At 40.5% G+C, this 24,536-nt stretch overlaps 1 protein-coding gene across 8 annotated transcripts in view; it reads left to right on the top strand.

Moving 5' to 3' along the window:
* Cadps2 (calcium dependent secretion activator 2) overlaps positions 1-24,536 on the top strand; it is a 510,179-nt gene that overhangs the window by 175,691 nt on the left and 309,952 nt on the right. For all 8 annotated transcript variants that reach the window (XM_038320974.1, XM_038320981.1, XM_038320973.1 and 5 more), the window contains exon 3: positions 23,967-24,299. In XM_038320974.1, coding sequence (XP_038176902.1) covers positions 23,967-24,299 — 333 coding nt within the window. The remainder of the gene's footprint in view (positions 1-23,966; positions 24,300-24,536) is intronic.

Below are 24,536 nucleotides of genomic sequence, written 5' to 3'. Positions count from 1 at the left end.
ATATGGAACTGGAAGGTATAGTATTTTGGCACAATGCCAATATGAATGAGTTTCCTTTTGATACTCTTCTCTTTTTTTTTTTTTTTTTATAAGTTTTAGTGTTCTTCAGTGGTCAGTGTGTGGTTTCCTGCCCCCATGCCCCATGATGAGTAGGGTGTTGATATTTTTAATGAAAATAAAATCTCTTTTCTCGTCATTAGTGAGACAAGTTTTCCCTGTGATCTCATGACTGAACAGCACTCATTAAACATAAGCTGCAATGGTAATATCACTGTGTCTTGCTGTAGAATGGTCGTAATGATCCTAGAAAGAAATGCTGGTCAATAACTTTGAAGTAGAGTGAGCCTTTCATAAGGTCTAGTAAGCCAGGGACCCGCCTGGCCTGATGAGCACACTGTGTACTTAAAGTGATCTCTTTCCAGACATCTGGTTATTGAAACAACAGACGGGAACCAAGAAGAGGACTATCAAAGCCTGGGGACTGTGAGAGGCAAAGGCGACGTCGTCCCATGTTGCTTCTGAGTAGCAATCATTATGATAGAGATTTCAGTCTTCTAATTCATTCTTCACCAATAAGCGCCACCTGAAATTTTAAAAATGCTTTTGTTTCTTTTGTAATTACTGCGATGTTCAGTGTTTAGGTTTTAACTGTTTAGAAATTATTGCATGTGCTGTCATAAGAATATCTTAAAACATTCCTGGCTTTCAGCAAAAGATGGGTTTGTTTGAGGAGGTGTTATATAGAGAGAAGCAGATGATCTTCCAACCCAAAACTGTTGAAACTGTTCTTCCAATATGTCATCACAGGCATCTCATTTACACAGTTATAACCAACTTATCACACCGCTCTCCCCAGGTCACTGTCTGCCCGATCAGCTTAGGTGCGTCATGTCGATCACTGATTTAATAACTTACCTGCTTTCGTTATTGCATCTCTATTTCGGCAGGTTGTCTGCTCCGTGTGAGGTGCGGGGAGAGGGGCTTGGGGATAGGTGGCTGCATATATGTGCACCTGCATGGGGAAGCCAGGGGTGGATGTCAGGTGCCTTTCTCAATCGCTTTCCCCTTACTTTGTGAGACTTGTCTCTCAGTGGACCTAGAGGTCATTGATTTGGCTTGGCTGGTCATCCATCAAGCCCCAAAGAGTCTGCTGTCTCTGCCTCCCCAGCTGGAATTAGAAGGGTAGACTATGGTTCTGTTTTTTGCTTTTGTTTTTTTTTTCCCCAGGTGCTAGGGTCGAATGTAGGTCCTCATGTTGGTATGACAATTGCTTTACTGTCTGGCTCATCCCGCCAGCTCCTATTAACATTGTTTTTGCTACATATCGAGTTCTGTTGTCTTTGAAAGCTTGCCAAGTTAGAGCACCGGTCCCAGCATATCCGCTTGAAATCCGGTTGGCCCCATCCCCACCTTTCCATCAGGCTTGCTTCTGACTCTCATTTTAACGGAGGTCTCCCTCAGCCGCCAGCGCTTCCGTTTCCTCCAGTTCTTTTCCAGCATGACACAGACTCAAATTTCAAGTTGTTTTACCATCCAGGTACCATGTCTTGCTTCCCCTTAACTGTTTTCATAGTATCATTTACTCTTAATCAAAGTACCTGCTTATAATACCTCTGTTCCACAGCAGGTTCTTATTATTTGAGTCGTAGTGGATCCTTATTATCTGCTTTTCACAAGATCTTTGCTCCTGTTAAAAATTCATAACCATTGAATCCCCCTCTCCATTTTCTGTAGTGCTGTATTTCTAAGCCCAGGCTGCATATCCAAATAACCCGGTGAAGAGTTAAAAGGCTCAGTGCTCCTACTTAATCTCTAGACTTAGACGCAGCTCCAATCTCTACAAAGTTGATCAGGGGAATTTAGCTGTACTCTAGATTGGAAATCTAGGCATAGGGCTATGACAAAGAGCTTCGGACATTTAATTTCCTTTGAGATTACTTGATTTCAATTTATGAAATATATATATGTAGAAATCCAAGTATCAATTTAGAAAGACTTAAGTTTCACTGAAAAGAATTAAAATAGGCTTCTGGAAATTAGAGATGGGTTTCACCTGGAGAAACGAAAAATGCCTTCTGAAAATATTTGAAGTAGAAATACCTTTGGGCTTAGAAAAGCAATTCTCAGCACCAGCAAGATGGTTCAGTGGGTAAAGGCTCATACCATCAAGCATCAAGCTTGACACTCTGAGTTTGTTCCCTGGAACCCCAGTAAAAGGAGAGAACCTACTCCAAAAAGGTACCTTATAGCTTACACATTCTCTCTCTCTCTCTCTCTCTCTCTCTCTCTATATATATATATATATATATATATATACACATACATACATATATATATATATATATATTTCTCTCCTGTCATGCATATACATACACACACTATGGTGGTTTGTGCACACACTCACACACACTGTGGTGGTTTATACACACACACACCGGTGGTTTGTGCGCACACAAACACTGAAAATGTGATAATGTCATTCTGCAGGAGGGAGCAGTGGGAACAAATGTTTCATAAAGAAGTTCAAATGGCCAATACAGGTTTGTTTGAGGTCTTGATAAGACAGTTCATTCAAAATGCTGTTGGTTACTGGCATAAGCAATTCTATTCAAGAATGCACCAATTCAATAATAGGCAAATGGGTGAGTTACCTTCAAGATACCATGCTCTTAATTGCTGGTACAAATGTTTCCATATTCCTTTTTTTTATGACCAAGGCAACACTGATTTGAAAGCTTTCTGTCATTTTCATTTTCATGTATTATCATTGTAGCAATACACCAATCAAACAGAAGAGGTGGAGATGGGTCAGGAGTAGGTGAGGAAGGGTGAAGAGGAAGGGATGACATCGCTTTTCTGGTGGGTGCCTCCAGGTTATAATGGTAACATTCACCAAAATGGAAACCAACAGATGGCCCAATGTGTGGTTAAAAAAAAAATATCTATTGAAACTCAGAGAATGCCAAATCGAGAAAACAATAGAACTTCTAAGTGATAATAACGAGCTAGAAATGTAGTTCTAGCCCAATTAAATTCATTTTAATTAAACTTAGACAGCCAAAGAATGATACATGGTAAGTAGTAAGGTGTGATTAACTCACAAATTTCCACTCACATTCTACTTATATTGTGATGATTTCCTGTTTTATATTGTTTTTGGCTGCCTTTCCACATAGTATTCCTGTTTGTTACCGTCCATGACTTCCAATGCTTCAAATCTATACTGTAGCCTGGATGCCACTGGCAAGTAATCTAGGGATGGTGGAAGAAGTTCTATAGTGTTGCCAGGTACATTTAATTCAATTGTGCATGTCTTATGTAGGAACTCACGCAGTCATCACAGAAACTGCAAGTTTGTCATCAACACTAAGTACCCTATTCTTTTTTTTTCTTTATTTTCCCTATTTCTAGGACTTGAACCTAGACCTTGATGCCCGTTAGGCAGGTGTTCTATCCGTGTAACCTGGGGAGGTCTTGAAGTTGATCCACCATGGGCAGCTGCACTGCAGTCCCATTTGACGGTCCGCTGGTGTCTCTGTTCTCATGATCAGGATGTCAGGAGCACTCACATGATGCTGCCACTTTCATGTTAGCCCTATATTTGTATTTAGAATAATTCCATAGCTCATTGCTTTAACCTCTACACGACAACTAGCTTGATACTTCAGCGTTTAAGCAAAAGAGAAACTATTAGCATGAGTGCAGTTTTGAAAACGCGAACCATGTAAGAGAAACCCCAACTAAAGACATTGGCGGCGCTGTGCCGACTGAGGAGCTGGCAGCTCTTCTGTGAAAAACACTTATTTACTCAGAAGCTTTTGATGTGAGGTGCCTTTCTCAATGAAGTTCGAAAGACTAGCAATTTTCATAATTCCCTTGCTGTTTGATATTGGCTGTTTTAAGTTCAGGCATAAAACACAGATCTTCTTTTCGAAAAGAATATGTGTCATCTCTATGAAGTCACCTGAATTTATTTTCTGTCCCCAGTGAACACCTCAGAGCCATGGTGAGTCCCACTGTGGCAACAGCAATCAGCATCACCTGCCCCCCCCCCCCGCCCCCTGGCTTAGGTTTCACTTAGGTAAATGCAGTCAGAAATCTTGGGTGATCCATTGGATGTTTTCAGGGAGTCCTCCACTGGCTCTGATGCACATTTAAGAATCTCGTCTTTGGAGAGAGGTGGAGTGGGGGTGTGAGTGGAGGGGAGGGGAGGGAGGGGGGAGGAGAAGGGGAGGAGATGGAAATCTTGAATAAAAAAATGAGGAAAAAAAAAAGAATCTCATCTAATCAGAGGGTCTGTTCCTTTTAGCTAGAATTCATCATACACTTGTAATCAGAACTAATATTAAGTGAAAGCAATTATGAATATTAAAGCAGTTGCTATCAGTGCCGCAAGTTCTGAGATAACTTTAAGCACATTTCAAGTGTGCGATTGGTCTGATTTATGCATATAAATGCTTCTTCCAGCTCACATCGCTGCTTCCTTTATTCGCCACCACTTTCACATCTGCTGAGGAAGTTGTGAGGAAAATTAATGGATTTTAGACGGATTGAAATTTCCAAATCAGAACGATAGAAAATAACGCAAAAACAAAATGGAGCATTATAGTCAATTCTGCAACCACTAATAATAGAAGAGGATGCTTTCCAATTCCTTTGTACTGGGTTCTTAAGATGTTATGGTCTGGAGCCAGGTGTGGTGTTGCATGCCTCGAATGCCAGCACTTGGGGGACAGAGCCAGGCAGATCTCTAAGTTTGAGGTCAGCTTGGCCTACAGAGAAGGTTCTAGGACAACTAAGGCTACACAAAGAAACCTTGTCTCGAAAAACAAACAAAACCAAAAGATATCATGGTTTGGATCTTAAATGTCCCCCTAAAGACTCATGTGTAGGTGTTGTCCCCGGTTGATGGCATTGCTGGAAGGTGCCGTCACTTTCAGGAAGGAGAGGCCACATGGGCCAGGTAGGCATGCCCATGGAGGGGATCCTGGGACTCTAGCCTGTTCTTCCCTCTCTCCTTCACCCTTATTCGCTCCTTCCTCCCCCCACTCCTCTCTCTCTCTCTTCCTCGGCTACTGGCTTAAAGCAACACAGTCAAGAGACCATAGACTGAGACTTAGGAAACTGAGCCGAAATAAACCTTTCCGCTATTGCATGAATGTTAAAGCAACAGGAGCCTCTCTTGTACAGATACTTGAATACTTAAACAGTGGCCAAAGATGACATTCAGAAGGGAATCATGCAAACTTTCCCCTGGTCCTAGCTTCATACATACTGGCTGGTGTTCAGTTCAAATAAGTGCAAAATGCACCACTGGGAGTGTAAATTGCCTGATGAAAGTGTGTGGTGTCTTCGACTTCATGAGTAACAGCACTGTCTCTCTGGTAGGAATTAATCACTACTCTTCCCTTGATTGTGAGCTCTTCCCTCTGTTGTTGGTGGCTCATGGGTCCATTCAGCAAATACTGGTTCCTTGAAGGGTTCTCTGCTGCCAGTCCAGCAGTCAGTTCTCTGTTGGGGCTCACTTTCTAGTGGGCAGAAAATATCCTTGCTATGTTAGATAAATTATACGATCTATGGAAAGCAAAATGGTCACAGAAAACTGAAGATAGAGTTGTTGTTTTATAGAAAGTTATTACCAAGAGATGAATAGCTGAACAGCTTAGCTTCAAGTGTCAATATGACACAGACAAGTGCTATCAGGAAAGAGTCTTAATTGGGGAATTGCCCTTATCAGATGGCCTATGGGTATATCTGTAGGGTGTTTTCTTGAAATTTTAAAAAAATTATGATTATGTGTGTTGTGTGTTTTCTCTGCATGTATGTCAGTGAAGCAAGTGTGTGTGGTGCCCATGGGGTCCAGAAGAGGGCATCACATCAACTCTGACTTGAGTTATAAAAGGTTGTAAGCTGCCATGTAGGTGCCAGAAATTAACTTCAGGTCCTCTATAAGAACAGCTAGTGCTCTTAACTGGTGAGCCATCTCTTCAGCCCCATTTTCGTAATTTTTTATTGGTATGGCAGGACCTACCTAGCCCAGTGTTGATAACACCACGGACTGATGGTCCTGCATTGTTTAAGAATGCTAGTGGCAGAGTCCATACCCATAGCATTCTGAATACACACGATCTCATCTGATCTTGGTAGCTGAGCAGGTTTGGTCTGCTTAGCCCTTGGATGGGACAAAGCTAGCTGAGCCTGAGTCATGGGAACAAGCCAATAAACAGTACTGATCCATGATTCATATGTCTGTTCCTCCTTGAGTCCCTGCCATAACTTTCTTCAATGATAGGTTGTGACCTAGAAATCTAAGCCAAATAAACCCAGACCTCCCTAAATTGCTTTCAGTCATGGTGTTTACCACAGCAACAGAAAGCAGACTAGAACAGACCTGAAAGAAATGATCCCATTCACACAAAACCAGCTGTGTGCTGTGAAGAGAGCCAGAAGTGTGAGGAGATGTTCTTGTCCCCTCAGAAACCCCCGAGGCCTGTTTAGCCTGGAAACCAGAGGAGTGTGTTGATTGCCATTAAATACTTGTAGCATGGTCTTGGGACAAATGTACAGTTTCTTTGTTACTTTGGAGGTTAGAACTAGTTGGGAAAATATCGGCTAAGGGGAGAATGTTGCCCCTGGAAACAGAGGTTTGAGTAGTCCTGACCAATGGTTTATTCACCATCCTCAGTCTGACTTTCTCTAAGGAGCTTGATAAATGTTTGAATATTATCTCCATGGTGGTGGTGGTTTTGGTGATTGGGTGGTGGGGTGGTGGTGGAGTGGGGTGTTTGGGGGTGGTGTGCTGGTGATGTATGTGGGTGTGGGGTGGGGTAGTGGGGGGAAAGGTGGTTGTGTGGTGATGGTAGGGGAGGTGTGGTGGGGAAGCATGGAGAAGGAATTCAAATTTTATAAAGGTGATTGAATTTACAACTTCTAGTTCCCTCACAGTTTTGAGAATCAGATTCTAGGATTAAAAAACAAAAATATTGTTTTTCATACATAGTTGCCATCTGGTGGGAAAAACAAATAACTACAAGATTTAAGCCTAAAAAGCCATTCAACAAATATTGACTGAAAGGCACAACATACTAGGGAACTTTATTCAGTGAGTCTAGAGTTCATTTCTCTTGAACTTAACAGACTGTTTTCCTTTAAGATCAATTTACTTTACCAACCTTTTTCATTTTGAACCTTGGGTCTTCGTTCCTCAGCTGCAGATATTTAGGTTATGAAGTGTAAATAACTTGCCACCTTCACAATTCATGCTTTATAAACCTGGGACCCGAGAGAGTAGTAACATGCTTTCTGGTGTCCTGGTAGTAGTGTGGAAATGCAATGATTTGGCTTATAGACTGTCGTCTCCTGCTTTGCTGTCAACATTCCCACAATATCATCTTCTAATCTTCCAAAAGGGGAATCTCGTGAGACATTGAATCTCAGGTAAAAGGTCAGGATAACTTGGTAAATGGAAAAAATGAAGTCATATAGTGCTATCAGAGAAACCTCTGGCTGGCTTTAGTTATTCAGAGTGACCCAATGCAAATATAATTTGTATTCTACAAAAATAAGAATTGTTTAATTTTTAGTGATACTCAATTCACCATTGTTACAGCATTCACAAATTCATGACATCTGAAAAAAATAGTTTTTAAGAAAAAACATTTTAAGTTGAATTCTTCAAGGACATTACAAACTATAACGCTCACGAGACAATGTTTTCTTTGGCATTATTGAGGAGAAGAGGCATCTCTTATAAGTGGGACTCTTGTACTTTCTCAACATCCTTCTGCCTGAAGACATGCTGGCAGTCTTCCCAGGAAACATCTCACAGATAGCCACAATGATTTGGCAAGAAGATAATGTTTGTCTAGTCATTATGAAATCCTTTTGAATAAAAGGAGCAGTGTGCAGTTCAGATCAGCAGCACTGTGCATATTAAGCACTTCTATAGAAAAGTATATTTGAAGTCTTATTTGGACACTAGGAAGACTTGGCCTTTGAAGATATTGTTTCTTAATAGTCATCACATTCAATTTTGTTATTAGTTCCCTGTAACTTTGTCAAGATTTCAATTATCTCTTTGGTATATGAACCAGGCAGATGAATGGGAAGAGTGGTATTCCAAGAGGACCATGTAAAATTAAATTTTCACCAAAATGTGGAGAAAAATAACACACAAAGTATTTGGAAAAATCTCTCTGGTGGTAGATTGATAACACCCATGCTGAATTGGTTATGTGGAATTTTCACATGAAGATCACTGATTGGTAATTCCACAGGTGTTATTCAGTACCCAGCAGAACATCTGGAGGTACACAATGGAGGTGTGTAAGAAAAATAAGTAAGACAGAATTATTGTTGAATCCATAGGCCAAGTTTTCCACTCTTTTTTCACAAAGGAACTATGTCCTTAGTCTAGCCACTTCTTGGCTTACACCACTCAGTCTAAAAGAGAAAATGATAATCCAGAAAACTGATGTGGGAGTCCCCTCTGTGTAATATGATTACCATTAATGGAAGAAATTGCCTTTGCCTGATAGGGTGGAACTTAGGTAGGCAGGGAAGACTAAGCTGAATGCTGGGAGGAAGAAGGCCAAGTCAAAGAGATGCCATGGAGCCGCTAGAGACAGACGCTAGTAGGAACTTTAGCCAGTAAGCCACTGTCACCTGGCAATACACAGATTAATAGAAATGGGTTAAATAATATGTAAGAGTTAGCCAATAAAAAGCTAAAGCTAATGGGCCAAGCAGTGATTTAATTAATACAGTTTCTGTGTGATTATTTCATGGCTAGGCAGCCGGGACCAACAAGCACCCCCTTCCATAACAGAAAACAAAGAGTGATTGTGCCAATTAACTGAAATCGTGTCAGTGATCTCTAGAGAGACAATACCTGTCCATCAGTGCATTTTTAAAATATGCTTAGTTTCCATGAAGCCTACATCTGGGTACCTCTTAGCTTTCTCAGACAGAATTTCACAAATGATCTTCTGTTGCAGAGCAGAGAATTATTTTCCGGAAACCCCAAGATTAGAGATCAGCTACAGCCTTGACTATAGCCATAGTTAGCCTGCCTATAATAGCTCTTGTTGTGAAAGGACATTGGATTAAGATATGTGATATTTAATGAGACTTGACATATCAGTGTTGCACAGTTTCTTAACTGTGTGGCATAGTGTGTATGAAAAGCTGTTTATAAAATTACCTGTGCTTCCTTCTATAAAACACCACAAACAACGGGAAATAATAGAGAATTTGAATCCACTCCTCCCTTTGAACAATACTGTAATGATGTTTTGTTTGTAACAAATAAAGCTTGCATGAGGATTGGAGTGTGGAACGAGTCACTAATTAGCCATAGAGGTCAGGCAGTGGTGGCACACACCTGCAAAGCACTGGAGAGGCAGAGGCAGATGGATCTCTGTGAGTTCAAGGCCACCCTGGGCTACACTAGATTGATCCAGTCTCAAACAGAAACAGAGCCAGGCAGTGGTGTCTCATACATTTAATTCCAGTACTTGGGAATCACAAAGTACCAACCCTAGGGAGGTGGAAACAGGAAGGGATATGGTTGGGTGGAGAGAGGAATATGAGGCAGAAGGAGACACTCTGAAAATTTGTAGAATCAGGATCCCCCATTCGGTCTGAGGATTTCATAGAGGTAAGAACTAGTGGTTGGCTGCCCTTCTTCTCTGATCTTTCACCTCCTAATATCTGACTCCAGGCTTTTATTAAGACCAATTAGAAATTGCACTATACATACTCATTTTGCTGCCCTTCCTCTGGAATGTTTTCTTGTCTCTGATTCAAATGGCTAAGTTCCATGACTTATACTTTGTTCTTCTAACATAGTATAAAAAATCTCATTGATTTGTTAATGGATGAATTATGAAAATGACTGGAGTTCACAACTGAAATGTCTGCTTTATTTCGAAGTTCTTTCATTGTCTCACTCAATTGCCCCTTTCCAGTGTTTTTGTGGTGCCTGTGACATTGGGTTGCATCTTGGACCTGTCTCCTACTTGTCATCCGGCTCGGCACCCCAAGCTGTGGCTCCTCCTCTCAATACTAGGCTTTTCTCATTTTTGTGATGTCTTTTCTCATGATTCCTTCTTTCTGCCATGTTGTTCCGATTGTATACAAACATGCAAAACTAAATCAGCATCCCTTCCTAACTCTACACATATTTAACCATGCACCAGAATGAGTAAAAGAATTAGATCACCAGTCAGTTTCTCTTCTAAAAAACAACTTACTTGAAGCTTACTTATTTATCCAATAGATATTTTACAAGTGCTTGCTACGTCTTTGGCTTGATGCTTAGGTGTTACAGTGAGATGAAACAGTTTCTGACTTTGTGGGATTTATTGATTAAAGCACATGAATCTACTAGTTAATGTTTAATTATTAATTAACTATTACAGTTGTGATGTGAAAAGTACTTTACAGGAAAAAGGAAGTTTTATGTATAAACCAAGATCTGGTCCTGCTAGGGTGCCTGGGGAGGGATCTCCAAGATCTGAAGATAATTAGATGGTGATAGAATAGACGGTATAACATCTTTAGATGTGTTAGGGTAACTAGAACATTGAGACAGATCCACAGAGAGTGACTTCCAGGAAGACAGAGAATTTTTTTTGTAAGGCCATGGATTCCTAGGTACCAATTTTATTTTTAAACTGTTGAGTTGGCCTGACATGAGGTTTCTGTTGTTGTTGTTTTAATAGTATTTTTGTGTCAGTGAAGAAAATATGTTGGGTAACGTTAACGACGGGGCTTGCTCTCTGCCAGGAATCTCCTAAGGTGGGGAAACCAGTGGAGAGTCGGCTGACAATTTAGTTGTAGGAAGAAACATGAAGAACTGTTGTAGGGAGATGAAGAGGTGATAAGGGATTGAGAGACGCAGGATGAGTAAAGTGTAGTGACAAGCTGTGTGTGAGCACAAGTCGTACGAGGAAAATGAGAAGGTCAGGAACCTGGTATTTATTTTTTTATCTTTTTTATCTTTTTAATATGGTTTATTTTTTTATATTTAAAAATTTCCATCTCCTCCCCTCCTCCTCCCCCTTCCCTCCTCTCCCCTCCACCCATACCCCCCTCCCTCCCTCTCCAGGCCAAGGAGCCATCCGGGTTCCCTACTCTATGTTAAGACCAAGGTCCTCCCAACTCCCCCCAGGTCCAGGAAGGTGATCAACCAAGCTGAGAAGGCTCCCAAAGAGCCCGTCCATGCAGAAGAATCAAAGCCCAGCGCCATTGTCCTTGGCTTCTCAGTCAGCCTCCACCGTCGGCCACATTCAGAGAGTCCGGTTTGGTCTCATGTTCCATCAGTCCCATTCCAACTAGAGTTGGTGATCTCCCGTTAGTTCTGTCCCACCGTCTCACTAGGGCAGGAGGCACAGTAGGTGTAGGGCAATGCCTTAAACTGACTTGGGACTTGTAAAGCTAAATGCTGTTAGAACTTGTAAGAAGAAGGCTCAGTGATATTAGAGGTCTCAGTCTGTAGCTTACAGTAAATGTGGGCAGGTTAAGTGGGTCACACTTTGTGAAGGTGCTGGAAGCAAAGTGGAGTGCCCCAGAACTGCCAGGTTGTGATCAGCATGATACCTGTGATACCTGGGAAAGAAGTGTACCATTAGGGTAGCAGGCACTTCCTTCTGTGTACAGAACCAAGAGAACTGTTCTCCACAAAGCTGTTATATTCTGGAGCTTGTGCCCTTTGAGCATAGCTTTCCCTCTGCTTACAGTTACGGATTTTTGCGACCTTTGGTGACTCCTACAGCCTTCTGTATCTTAGGATGCCTGTAGCTAGATTTGTTTCTGATCTTCTTCATCACTGAAGTGTTGATCATCTTCAGGCCATCATTACTTTTTCAACAAATCCTTCTTTGACTCCTAATAAGTGACAGTCTCTTTTTAGACTCATCAGCAAACAAGGTGGAATCAACCCCATTGGCAGCTACTTTACTTTGGGGAGACATATAGTCAATAAATGTCAAATAGTATTTTGTGCAAAAGAGATATTTGTACAAAAGAGAAAAACAGGATAATAAGGTAAAGTATGATGAATGAGGGATAGAGGGAGGACAGAGCTTGCTCTTTTATTATTTTTTCTTTATTCTTCTCTCATCTATTACACCCCAACTACAGTTTCCTCTCCCTCCTTTCCTCCCAGTCCCTCCCCTTTATCTCTCCTCTCTCCCAGATCCACGCCTCTGTTTCCCTTCAGAAAATATCAGGCCTCCCAGTGCTGTCAACCAAACATGGCATAACAAGTTATAGTAATACTAAGGCTTCCTCTTAAGAGATGAAGATAATTAGACCCAAGTGAAGTAGGAAGATACACCTTGTGGATGGTATCTTCCTTTATAACAAGTCATTTCAAAAACACCAGCATAAAAACTATGAGTGACTATCTCGTCTTTTCTCAGTTAAGAATCTAGGAGGCAGCCTGGCTGGGTGTGCGTGCTTAAGGTTTCTGCAAAGGATAACATCAAGTTGTGAGCTATTACTGCGGGCACCTTGAGGATCAACAGAGACTGAAGAATTAGCTTTCCGGTTCACTGATGTGGTTCTGACCAGACTTCTGTTCATTAAGGGTTATTAGACTGAGGATCTCGGGTCCTTGTCTCACAGCAACTTCCTTCCCGCAGGGCACATGCTAAGAACAAGAGCAAAAAAGAGTGCCACAGCCTGTGACGGTCTCATCTCAGAAGAGGCCCCGTGTTGGTTTTGCTGGGTCTTCTGTGCTACTGGGTTGCTATTCCTACTGCTTGAGTGTGATTTCCCAGTTTTGCTTCTCTTGGCTTCCCTCCACCTTCCTCTTTCATTCATACTTTCTAAGAGCACAATTTAGGGAGGCCGTCTTAACTTTATTGTGTCTTGTCTCCTTTGCTCCCTCTTGGAGCTGGCTCTTCATTTTCAGTTGGATAAATGTCCTCTGCCCAAGGTGACCTGGGAACAGGAAACAGTAAACCCATCTGTTTTCATTTGATATTTGTTCTAGAGGCCTCTGGTTCTTTCTTGTTGCTTTCTTTGGAAGCATCTCCTGCCTTTGCTGCTAGTGTGTGTGTGTGTGTGTGTGTGTGTGTATTTTGCTTTTTGTTTCCTTGATTCTCCTCACTGCTACTGGACACATTTTTTTGTTGGTTTCATTTTTTTATTTTCATTGAGTGATTACATTGACTTGTATTATATATTTTTTCTTTTTTTTATTAAAAATTTCTACCTCCTCCCCACCTCTCATTTACCTCCCCCTCCCCCCTCCATTCCCTCTCCCTCTCTAATATGTATATATTCCACAGTTTCTTCATCCATTTATTTTATTTAATTTGGAATCACTTAATATAGATTTTTAGGCTTTTGTTCTTCACTGTACTTTTATCTTCACTCTGCTTTTTTTCCTGAGCACTATCAAAACTAAATTAGTTATCTCTAACACTCACAACATCATCACTTTGTTTAAAAAAAGTGTAAATATATACACGTTCCCACCTTTGTTATTTATTAATCATAGTTACAAAAAGAATGAAAATCTTATTTTCTGAGTTAGTTTCCATATCTTGCAGCTCGTCAAAACCCTTCCTCATTCCATCTTCGCTCTTTCCTGCCTCACCTTCTTCCAGTCCTGCTGTACCTGTACTGGGTCCTCAAGGCTGCTTTCTCCTTTTGATCATAGGTCTCTCTCTTAGCTCTAGTAGTTTTCCATTTAGCCTTGTTGCTGGTACCACTGTTTGAAACAAACCTCTCAGTGAGTTAACACTAGGTCATCTAGCTACCATAGGCCCCTGGATTAGAAGGAGTCATCAGAGCAGTGGTTCTCAACCTGTGGGTCAGGACCCCTTTAGGGGTCACATGTCCTGTTTATTAGATATTTATGTTATAATTCATAACAGTGCCAAAATTATGCGTATGAAGTAGCAATGAAAATAATGTTGTGGTTGAGGGTCACCACAACATTGGGAGCGGTATTAAAGTGTCCAGCATTAGGAAGGTTGAAAACCACTGTCACTGAGGAACAGAACTGATAAAGTGAATGTATATCACAATGGCGATTTAATAGATTGACCTACGTGCTGTAGAATGGGTAATCAGACAGGCCATGTCCTGGAGGGATTGAGAACCTGGTAGTTCTACTTTCACACTGAAAGCCTGGAACATTGTCAGGGAGCTGCTGGTCTAGTCTTTGTTGGAAGGCTGAAGACGGTAGGTTCTAATGTCAGTGAAATATTCATCAAAAGTAACACCAGTAAAGACTGAAGGCCTACAGGAAAAATCAACACTGGTTTTCCCTCTGACCTCTTTATGTATCAATGCCCTCTTGGAGACGTGCTTCCCACCCAGTAGGATGTTCCCCTCTCATCTCATCTTCCAAGGAAACATTCTCCAGACCCACCAAGAATCATGTGTCCCAGCTGATTCCATATCTAATCAAATGGGTGAACAAGGTTAACCATTACAGCATCATCAGCTAGAATCTGGACTTCTGTCCTGCACACATGTCATTTTCCAATTTTATCTCTAGTGGCCTTCCTGGCTACATTTTTTGACTACTAATACTCATATTTAATATCAGTATATAATAGGAGAGTTTTCAAATTTCCCTTTGAATATTCTAATGTTTATACTTCTATTTCTTTCGCTCCCATTCATTTACTTTTTAAAAACTGTGTTTATTCTCCCTTTTGTCTTTACACAGTTCACAAGTTGTTAAAGATACAGGTTCTTGTCTCTGTTCTGGGCTCTCCCCATCTCACTCACACTTCCTACCTTTCTTTTGCTTTCCCTCCGTTTACATGAGCATCTATTATTGTTCTTCCCCTATTTTTTTTTATTGTTGATCTTTTTTTTCCCCTCAGGGATCATGAGCTTGTCAGGCCTTAGTCTTTGATGGATTCATCTGTACAACACAAACACTTAGCCCAATCCTAGGATTTTGTTAACATTTAAAAAATATCAGTTATGAAGCTGGAGGGAGTCAGTGCAGCCTTTGTTATGGTTTTATAGGAGAAAACAATCCAGAAACAATGTTTCTGCTTCAAAATGGTTTTGCTTCAAAACTGGAGTCACTTAAGGGGACTCTACCCTTGGGTGTATATTAGATAGTAGAGTGAAAAAAACAAAATAACTGCTTACGTAGAGTATTAGAAATCAATAGTTTTCCTGTAATGAGACTTGAGCTTTTTATATATAAGTGTATTTTTTGCTAGTAAGGGTTTCGACAAATTGCACCGTTTCTGAAAGATTCAACTTTAGGTACTTTCTAGAGAAGCAACATTACATAAAGTACGGGTAGTCCTTATCTTGAGTCAGTTGAGAAGCTACATGTAATTGAGCAGGAAATACATGAGCAAGAGGCAATACAGAAATGAGAGTGGATGACTACTGTGGGCAAAAAAAATCCGCAATAAGGGAAATAATAAAAATCAGAGGCAGAGCATCTGAGGATAGAAGGAAGGAATCCAGAAGAGAGTCCCATTCTACCAGCCCCAGATATCAGTAGGTGTATGTTTCATGGCATAACCATGAAATGATTACATTGCCACAGTGGTAGATATATGAGTTCTGAGGTAAAGTCCACAGGGAGATGCTAAAATCTGGAACATACTGGGAATCCGCCAGTGTAGATGGTGCTCTGAAAAGGCACTCTTGGGGGTATCTAATAAATATCCGTCTATAGCGTTACCTGACTACAAGTAATAACAAGCCTTTCTTCAACCAATGGGTCACCTCTGGCTCACTATTGATACTGCTTAAAATGATTTGAAATAGTGCCATCTGGATGTGCCCCTTTGACTCCTTGGCTTTTGTATCTCCAACTTAAGAAATCTCTATAACAAAACTATATTTACATATGTATACAACTTAGTATATTTAATCACAATGTAATTATTATATGTAATTGATAGGTGTCACATAGTTATGTGATTTTATGCATAATGTAAAAATATAAAATTTCTTTCTATTAACTGCCAATGCTGCATGAGAAAATCAGTATTAGATGAGAAAAAGAAGAGAAATAGTTCCATCCCTATGATCTCAGGTAAATCATTTTCAGACAAAGCATGTTATTAATATCTTAATTTCTTTCTCCCTAACTTAGAATTATTAAAAAAACACTACTAGTTTTACTCCTTTTTAAAAACAAAGGTATCACTTTACAACCAAGGGTACCCTTTAATTAATTATATGACTGGCCTTGAACTTGTAATCAGCTTTCCATGTCCTGGGATTATAGGTACAAGCCACTATTGTTCTTATACCTGTCAAGATATAATTTGTTTGACTTGGAAACAAACAAACAAACAAAAAGCAAGATATAGAGGCTTTCTAATCATAAGTGATTCATAGCTGTAAAGAGATAGCATGCATTTTTTGTATATATTATGTATGTGATTGCCTCAGGTAGAAGTTACTAATGTAGCATTGAGTCAAGGGTCCAAAATATCTAAGTGTCACTGGCTGAGATAGAAAACTAAACAGCTTTTTCAAATGACCCAAAAGGAAACTAAAAGCAATTGGGAAATTTTGGAGTCAAGAGGCCACACATGTCAGATGGTAGACAAGTGATATAGATGGAGGATTTTTTCTTATCTGGTGGTTCACGCACTTTGAAAATAGTCACTCAGAGGCTTAATATTAATTATAAATGTTTGGCAGATAACTCAGGCTTACTACCGGCTACCCCTTACATTTAAATTAACACATTTCTATTAATCTAAGTATTACTACATGGCTGTGGTGTTTACCAGTCCACTGGCATGTTGTTCCTTGTGTGGCTGGATGGCATCTCCCAAACTCTACACTGATTCTCTGGTATCTTTGCTTGGATTTCCCATATGGCTCTATCCTGCCTTTCCATAAGACAAAGCAGCTTCATTTATCAATGAATGAGAACAACACATATTCACAGTACACAGAAAGACATCCCACAGAAAGTGAGTCACCTGATATTTGTGGTACATGTTTGTACCTGGTTTACACATATACAGCTCTGGTGGGATAATCAAATGGTGTAATCCTAACTTAAGAGTATTTAATCATTCTGAGTCAGTTCTTAGGAACAAACTTGCCCTTTGGGGAGCTGGAGATAAAGCTCACCAGTCAAGAATGTGTGCAGCACAGTCATAAGGACTCCACACCCTTGTAATAAGCCAGGTATTCCTTACATGTGCCAGGTATTAACTCCAGTGCTCAGATGCAGTAGAGACTGGATGACTGAGACTGTCCAGCTTCCAGGCCAGCTAATGAAGTTAAAGTCACAGGGTCATGGAGAGACCGTGCCTCAGAGGATAACTGGAGTTGACTGGTTTTCAGCCTAACTAAGAAAACAAGCCACAAGTACAGAAAGACCTTCCCCAGAAGACTAGGTGAAGAATGGTAAAGATATGTGATATGCTCTTCTGTTCTCTAGATATGCATAGATACTCACTACTCACACATTATATCTATGCATCCACACATGCATGTGCATACACACACACACACACACACACACACACACACACACACACATAAAATAACTTTTAATTGACACTTTTTGTCCCATCAGCATAGTAGTAGCAGCATGTAATAAAGTTGGATTAGTTTTTCAGTCTCTTCTGGAAAAATCTATGTCATAGAAGAAGAAAACAGGAACAATAGCAGTATCATGTGGTAAGTTTTGGTGACAAAATAGTTGTTGGGTTCATAGGCATATCGTTGAGAAAACAGTTGTTTAGTGAATCTGTTGTATCTCTTCAAAACATTATTGCTACCCATCTCCCCCTATGTATTTCATTAGTTTATCTCTCTGTAATTGTTATTGTTTTTCCTTTTAGTTGTGTTACCTGGTAGAAAGGAATATTAGGTGTGCTATATTCTTACCTATTTTTAGTAGAGATTCACAACTATCTTACAGATACTTCCCTCTCATCACATGCTTTTCTTCTAGTTATTGGACAACTAGTGAGAACATGGGTAGCTGTTGAAATCAGAGAAAGGACCAAATGTCATGAGTGCCACGTAGAGGGCCATCTGTCGGGGTGCAGCATAGATGGGTTCTCACATTCCAGGGTAGGGGGCGTGTGGATTAGATATATTAGCCAGAAAAAATAGACACAAAAGAAAATGACAGAAACACATAGAAGAGTTGGGAGGGCAACCCAGTGAGTAACGAATTCACCCATGTTTATTTTCCATATGCTTTATATACCCCAATCCAAAACAAAAGGAGAAGACAAGACTTCTTTACCATGGTACAAACAAGGAACAAACAAAGTAATTACTCTTTAATACATGGAACATTAAGTAACCATATTCTGAATTAAGTATTCTGTTGTTTAGGTAGGACTTGCAGCAACCACACCCTAGACCAAGCATCCTGTAGGTATCCATACCCTGGGTCAAACTCCTACTATCATAACCTTGAAAGAGCAAAAATAGGCCCTGAACTCTCTGACCTTTGGTCAAGGTGGAACAAATCCACATCCATGGACCCAAACATATCCCCCAATTTAATCTATTTATTAAAGCCTGTGCTTCTACTACAGGACAGATGACTATGTCTGGCTTAGGTTTTCTCCTTCTACCTTCCAGAGTTACCTGTTATTAATATATACATTTTATCATGCACGTTCTGTCGTAGATTTCCTGGAGAGGAAAAGATCTTACCCTTCATTGACTACCAGCATCTGTGTATAAAGGCTTAAGGGAGAACACATAACTAGATGCCATGCACTTCTGAGCCAACTTTCCATCAAGAGAGTTCACAAATAACTAGATAATAATAGGCAAGTACATAATGCTTTGCGATGTGCATGCTCCTATGGCCATAAAAATCTCTTAATAAAGGAGTAGAGGATAACCAACTTGGGATGGCCTTTTTAAGTTGGTCCAGGATGTCATTAGCAGTTTTAGCTGCATCAAATCTCAAATTTGTCTTATCAAACATATCAAATATAAGGACTCATTGGTATTATGTCAAGTTTTTCTCAGGTAAGATCTAACCTTTTGCTAATCAATGTCTTCATAGTAAACCACAGTAGTTACAGACATTAACATGTCAATACTTGTATGAAAATTAAGAATAAACACATAATTTATCAAATTATAATTCTCTTAACTTCATTCTGATCAAAAAAACAAGAAAAGATTTCTGTGATGGATGTGAGCTATGAGTTTTTTTCCTCTCCTGTAGTCCAATTGCATTGCTGCTTCTAATGTCCAAAGAGAAGTTTGAACTGCCCGTCTCTCAGTAGCAGCAAAACTTTTATGCCACTCCTTACCATTTTCAGTCCCATATCGCCTCCATAATAGGATTCCATTGCTTTAACAAGTCTCTTTACCCGAGAGGGGAAATTCCTGAGCTCCCAATTCTCAAGTCTTCTATTTCAATAACAGATTGGACACCATACTGGCAAAGTTAACTTTTGTCCCAAGTTGTAGATAAACGGTCAAACATTCAGCCAGCATTCTTGGGCTGGCTCCAGAGTGAATAGGAATCACTCAGGTCTGGAAATCTGTGTCGCAGATCTATCAGAGAAGTGGGAAGCACCAATCATTACCACGGTCTCCTTTCCTTCTCAGACTGCAGCATGATGACATCAGCAGGTCAGGAACAAGGTTCAGCAATCTCTCACTCCAACTCCTCTGGGAAGGCCTCAGCAGCTACTCTGCCATCAGGGCTTGCACTCTTTGTTCTCAACACCACACCAAGTGCTCAGGAAGCCACCAAGCTTCATTCTCCTCTGAAGAAACAAACATGCCCTCGGCCCCATATTAAAACAGATTCAGATCCTTTCCATAATCCAGTGAAAGGGTCCTTCCATTTGGCTTTAGTGAAGTTCACTCTAGTGCCATCACACCAAAATCTATTTGAAGCAGATTGTTCACGGGCATCCACATTCAAGAAATTTAGAATAAAAAGAACATGACTGAGGGTATAATCCCCCTTTCTTTTGAAGTTGTTTGCAAGGAGCCATGGGCACGCTCCACAATTCCTTGTCCTTGAGGATTATAAGGAATGCCTGGTTTATAAGCAACATTCCATTGGGAACAAGACTGCTGAACTGATTTACCAGTGTATCCAGATCCATTATCCATCTTTATAATTTTAGGAATTCCCATATATGAAAAACACATTAAGCAATGTGTTATCACATGTTTAGTGGCATGCCCAGTTTGTGCCTTAACCATTAAGAATCCTGAATTTATTGTCACGTGCATATATCTTACTTTACCACATTCTGCAATATGAGTAGCATCCATTTGCCGTAAATGATTAGGAAGCAGGACTTGAGGATTTGCTCCCTTATAAAATTCACGTAAATATTGCGGGCATATATCACATTGCTTAACAATCTGAAGAGCAATTTCTCTTTTTAATCCAAATTGTTTTCTTTCTTAAACTTTTATTTTGATGATGTAAAGAATGCGATTGCTGAGCGAGCTCGAGTTGAGATAACGAGTAAATTTATCAGCTAAAGCTTTACACTCAGCCAGTGGGCCAGTAAGATTTGAATGTGCTCTTATATGATCCACAAAGCATGGCAATTTTCTTTGTTGAATGGCATCTTGAATATGCTGAAACAATATTTTAGCTTGACTATTGCTAATTCCAATGCAGGGATCAGTTTCTGTTACCTGAAGGACTTTAAATATGTAATGACTGTCAGTATATAAATTAAATGTATTATTTGCAACAAGATGGAATATCCACAGCAACAGCTCACACTATTTGAGCTGAGGCCTTACCTGTTTGCACTATATGTCCTTTACCCTCAACAGCATATGCTGCTCTTTAATTAGAAGACCCATCTATAAAAATTAACATGGCATCCTTTAAATGATCCTTCATTATAATTTTAGGAAAAATAAAGGAATGCAGTTGTGCAAATTGTAGCACTCAGTCAGCTGGAAACTGATTATCAATTTGACCAAAAAAATGAGCAAATGCAATTACCCAAGAATTATTATTTTAAAATAACCGATCAACCTGTTGTTTAGTATAAGGAACATTAATCACATTAGGTTACCTCTCAAAATGTCACCTAGATTCCATCTGACTTTTCTGTACTAAACAAGCTACTGCTGCATTATAGGGGTTTAATATCTTGACTGGTGAAACAGGAAGGTGTAGCCATAAAAGAGAACCATTTTGCCATGATACTTCTGTGGAAGTAAGTTTTGTAGGTAAAATATATGCTTGCCAAGACTGATCATAATTAATATAATGTACCTGCTCATTTTGTATTGCATATTCTCCTTTTACCAGTACTTGTCTAGTAGTGTCTGTAATATGTCTGCTGGATTACTATTCCCCTTAAGAATATCATTGAGGGGCTCAAGGTCTCCTGTAGACAACTTTATGTAGGATTATAACCATTGGATATCTCCTAATAACTCTGAAAGTAATTCAAAGTTTGTAAGCTATCATCCAAGCTGCAAGAGTCTCACTGGGTGACAGGTATCATTTGCAGTTTTACAGATTCCTGGACGGGTGGACCTAGAGCTGTACTCTCTGCAGCTCTGTCATTCTGCTGGGAACTGGCACTGGGAGGCCTCCGGGCCTGGGAGGGTCCCGCTGGAGGCCAGCAGTGGCTGCCAAACTTAACTGCAGCACAGGCTTGGGTGGCTGGATGCTTAGGCAGGTGGGACCACACTGTTTTCAGTATTCCTGTTTTCCTTTCTTAAATCTTGTATCAATCTCCAATTTCCAGATTTCTTTTACTCACAAAATTAGGTGAATTCCTACATCCTCTCCTGTGCTAGAAGCTATTGACCCACCCATACAGGCTTCTTGGACCATGTAGCCTCTAGCCTTTCCCTACCAGCCAGCTTCGGATGCCAGCCACAGGAGGCACAGCTCTCCAAAATTTCCTGTCTCCTGCATTTTTCTGGCTACACACTGCATGGAGCAGGTTGGATACAGCTGGGGCCATGGGGCCGGCAAACCCCAAGGGGGCAGGATGGCACAGTCACTCACTCCCTTGCCTGCTGAGCAGCAGTGGCAGCTACATCAGCTGCTTGTAAACTTAGGAGGATGTGCTGGATGCAAGACGTGTGGGCAGTCACCTTCGACCCCATTGTGGTGGCCAAAGGCTTGGTCTGCTAGGAGGGACTGCAAGCTTTCTCTTCCCCAAGCTCTGAAGCAGATGTGCAGGGCCTTGATGCTTTCCTTTGCCCAAGCCCAGGAGCAAACCAAAATCTGTGGTGGCTATGCCACTAGTGTTGGGAGGGAGGGAGAATTTTAAACTCTTTGCAAACTCTGAAAATTTCTGTACTTTTTACTGCTGCACCCCAGTTCTCCTGACTTTAGAAAATATACCCAAGTAAATGTACACACAGATGAATACTATTTCCTTATCCCATATCTACAAGTATAGCCAATTTTTACTCCTGATATCACTGCCTTTCCACATTTATTATTTATTAGAGTGCTCACCTTATACTTCTACACCTGTGATACCTTATTCATCTGTGGTATTCACCACGTTCTCTACCTGTACTGGCCACACATCTGGGCAGCATCTGTTCGGGTCCCACATTGGAGCAACATCTATTGTGAGCCCTACATTGAGGGCCATCTGTCGGGATCCAGCACTGATGGGCTCGTGTGTTCCAGGATAGGAGCATGTGGATTAGAAATGTTAGACAGAAAAAAAAAAAACAGACACAAAAGAAAAGGACAGAGGCATAAAATATAGTCAGGAGGGCAATCCAGTGAGTACTGAATTTACCCGTGTTTATTTTTCATGGAGTATGCTTTGTATATTCCAATCAAAAACAGGGAGAAGGCAAGACTTCTTTACCATGATACAAACAAGGAACAAACAAAATAATTACCACTTCAATACCTGAAACATTCTGAGTTAAGTATTCTGTCATTTAGGCAGGACATACAGTGACCACACCCCAGGCCCAGCACCCTGTAGATAGCTACACCCTGCGTCAAATTTTTCTGTTATAACCTTGAAGGAGCAAGAATAGGCCTGGACTCTCTGACCTTTAATCAAAGTAGAAGGGACCCTCATCCATGGGCATTGACAGCCAAATATATCCAACCTCTGTGTCATGAAGTAGTTTGGGTTAACAACTACATAGGTTTTTTTTTTTTTTTTTTTTTTTTTTTTTTTTTTTTTTTTTTTTTTTTTTATTGACTTGAGTGTATTTTTACAAAACTATTGGCCTCCAAGCCTTCTTTTACTTATTTACCCAGGACTACCAAATATACGTATGGAAGTTGGCTATGTATTTCTGACTAGTTTTTTAACCATTTGAATGAGAATGAGGTATGTGGGGAGTCAGATGAGAGAATTATCAACAACAGAAGTTTAGTTGTTCTAGTTTCTGAGTCTGGGAAGTTCGAAGTCAGCAGTTCTCAACCTGTGTGTCATAGCCTCTTTGGAGGCAGAATGACCCTTTCACAGGGGTCATCCAAGACCACCAGAAAACATAGATATTTACATTATAATTCATAACAATACCAAAACTAGAGTTGTGAAGTAGCAATGAAAATAATTTTATGGTTGGGGTCACCACAGCATGAGGAGCTGTATGAAAGCGTCACAGCATTAAGAAGGTGGAGAACCACTGCCCTAAGTCAAAGTGCCATAGGTTGTTGTATTCGCTGAGTGACTCTTGCTTCTTAGACCATTCTTTTAGCACTGTGTTCTCAGGCAGCAGAGGAATGGGAAGTGTAGGCCCTTGTTAACAAACACTGGAACTCCACTTTTGTGTGTGCATCCTTGACCTTCAGGTGGGACCCGATTTGTAGGTTATCTCAGCTTCCTCAGGACTACATACTGCCTCTCACGAGTTTTCAACAGTTTCCAGAGATTTGTGACTCCTTTCATATGTTATCATGTATTGTATCATACTTGTGTTTTGCATTTTGAGCCATGGCAGAACATTTTGTGCCCAGGCTAGATTGCTGAAAGCATAGATATTAGTGACCCTGCCTAATTACAGATGTGTTTGATTTTGTTTTTCAGGTTTTTCTAAAGAGTGACCGAGTGGCCAGAATGGTTCAGAGTGGAGGGTGTTCTGCTAATGATTTCAGAGAGGTGTTTAAGAAAAACATAGAGAAACGTGTACGCAGCTTGCCGGAAATAGATGGCCTGAGCAAAGAGACTGTGCTGAGCTCATGGATAGCCAAGTATGATGCCATTTACAGGGGAGAAGAAGACTTGTGTAAACAGCCGAACAGGATGACCCTGAGTGCCGTGTCTGAGCTTATTCTGAGCAAGGAGCAGCTCTATGAAATGTTCCAGCAGATCCTGGGGATTAAGAAACTGGAACACCAGCTCCTTTATAACGCATGCCAGGTAAGTGCTCCGATGCCTGTCCTTTCCATGTCTGATGCATGGAAGGAGCATGTTTATCACCCTATGAATAAGTATTTTTCATTCTACAATCAATTCCCTTGAATAGCTGAGTGAGATTGAATTTTATTAAATCAAAGAGTGATATTTGAAAGAAGTTTTGGAAGAAGTTGGGTGGGGGGAGAATGTCAGTATCATTAGCCAGTCATGATTGGTCCCATGTACCCTATTTAAGGACAT

The sequence above is a fragment of the Arvicola amphibius genome, chromosome 2, assembly GCF_903992535.2.
Source record: "Arvicola amphibius chromosome 2, mArvAmp1.2, whole genome shotgun sequence".
In the NCBI taxonomy this organism is placed as follows: domain Eukaryota; kingdom Metazoa; phylum Chordata; class Mammalia; order Rodentia; family Cricetidae; genus Arvicola; species Arvicola amphibius.
The sequence above is the reverse complement of the archived record's forward strand: the minus strand, read 5'-3'. Positions and strand labels throughout refer to the sequence as shown.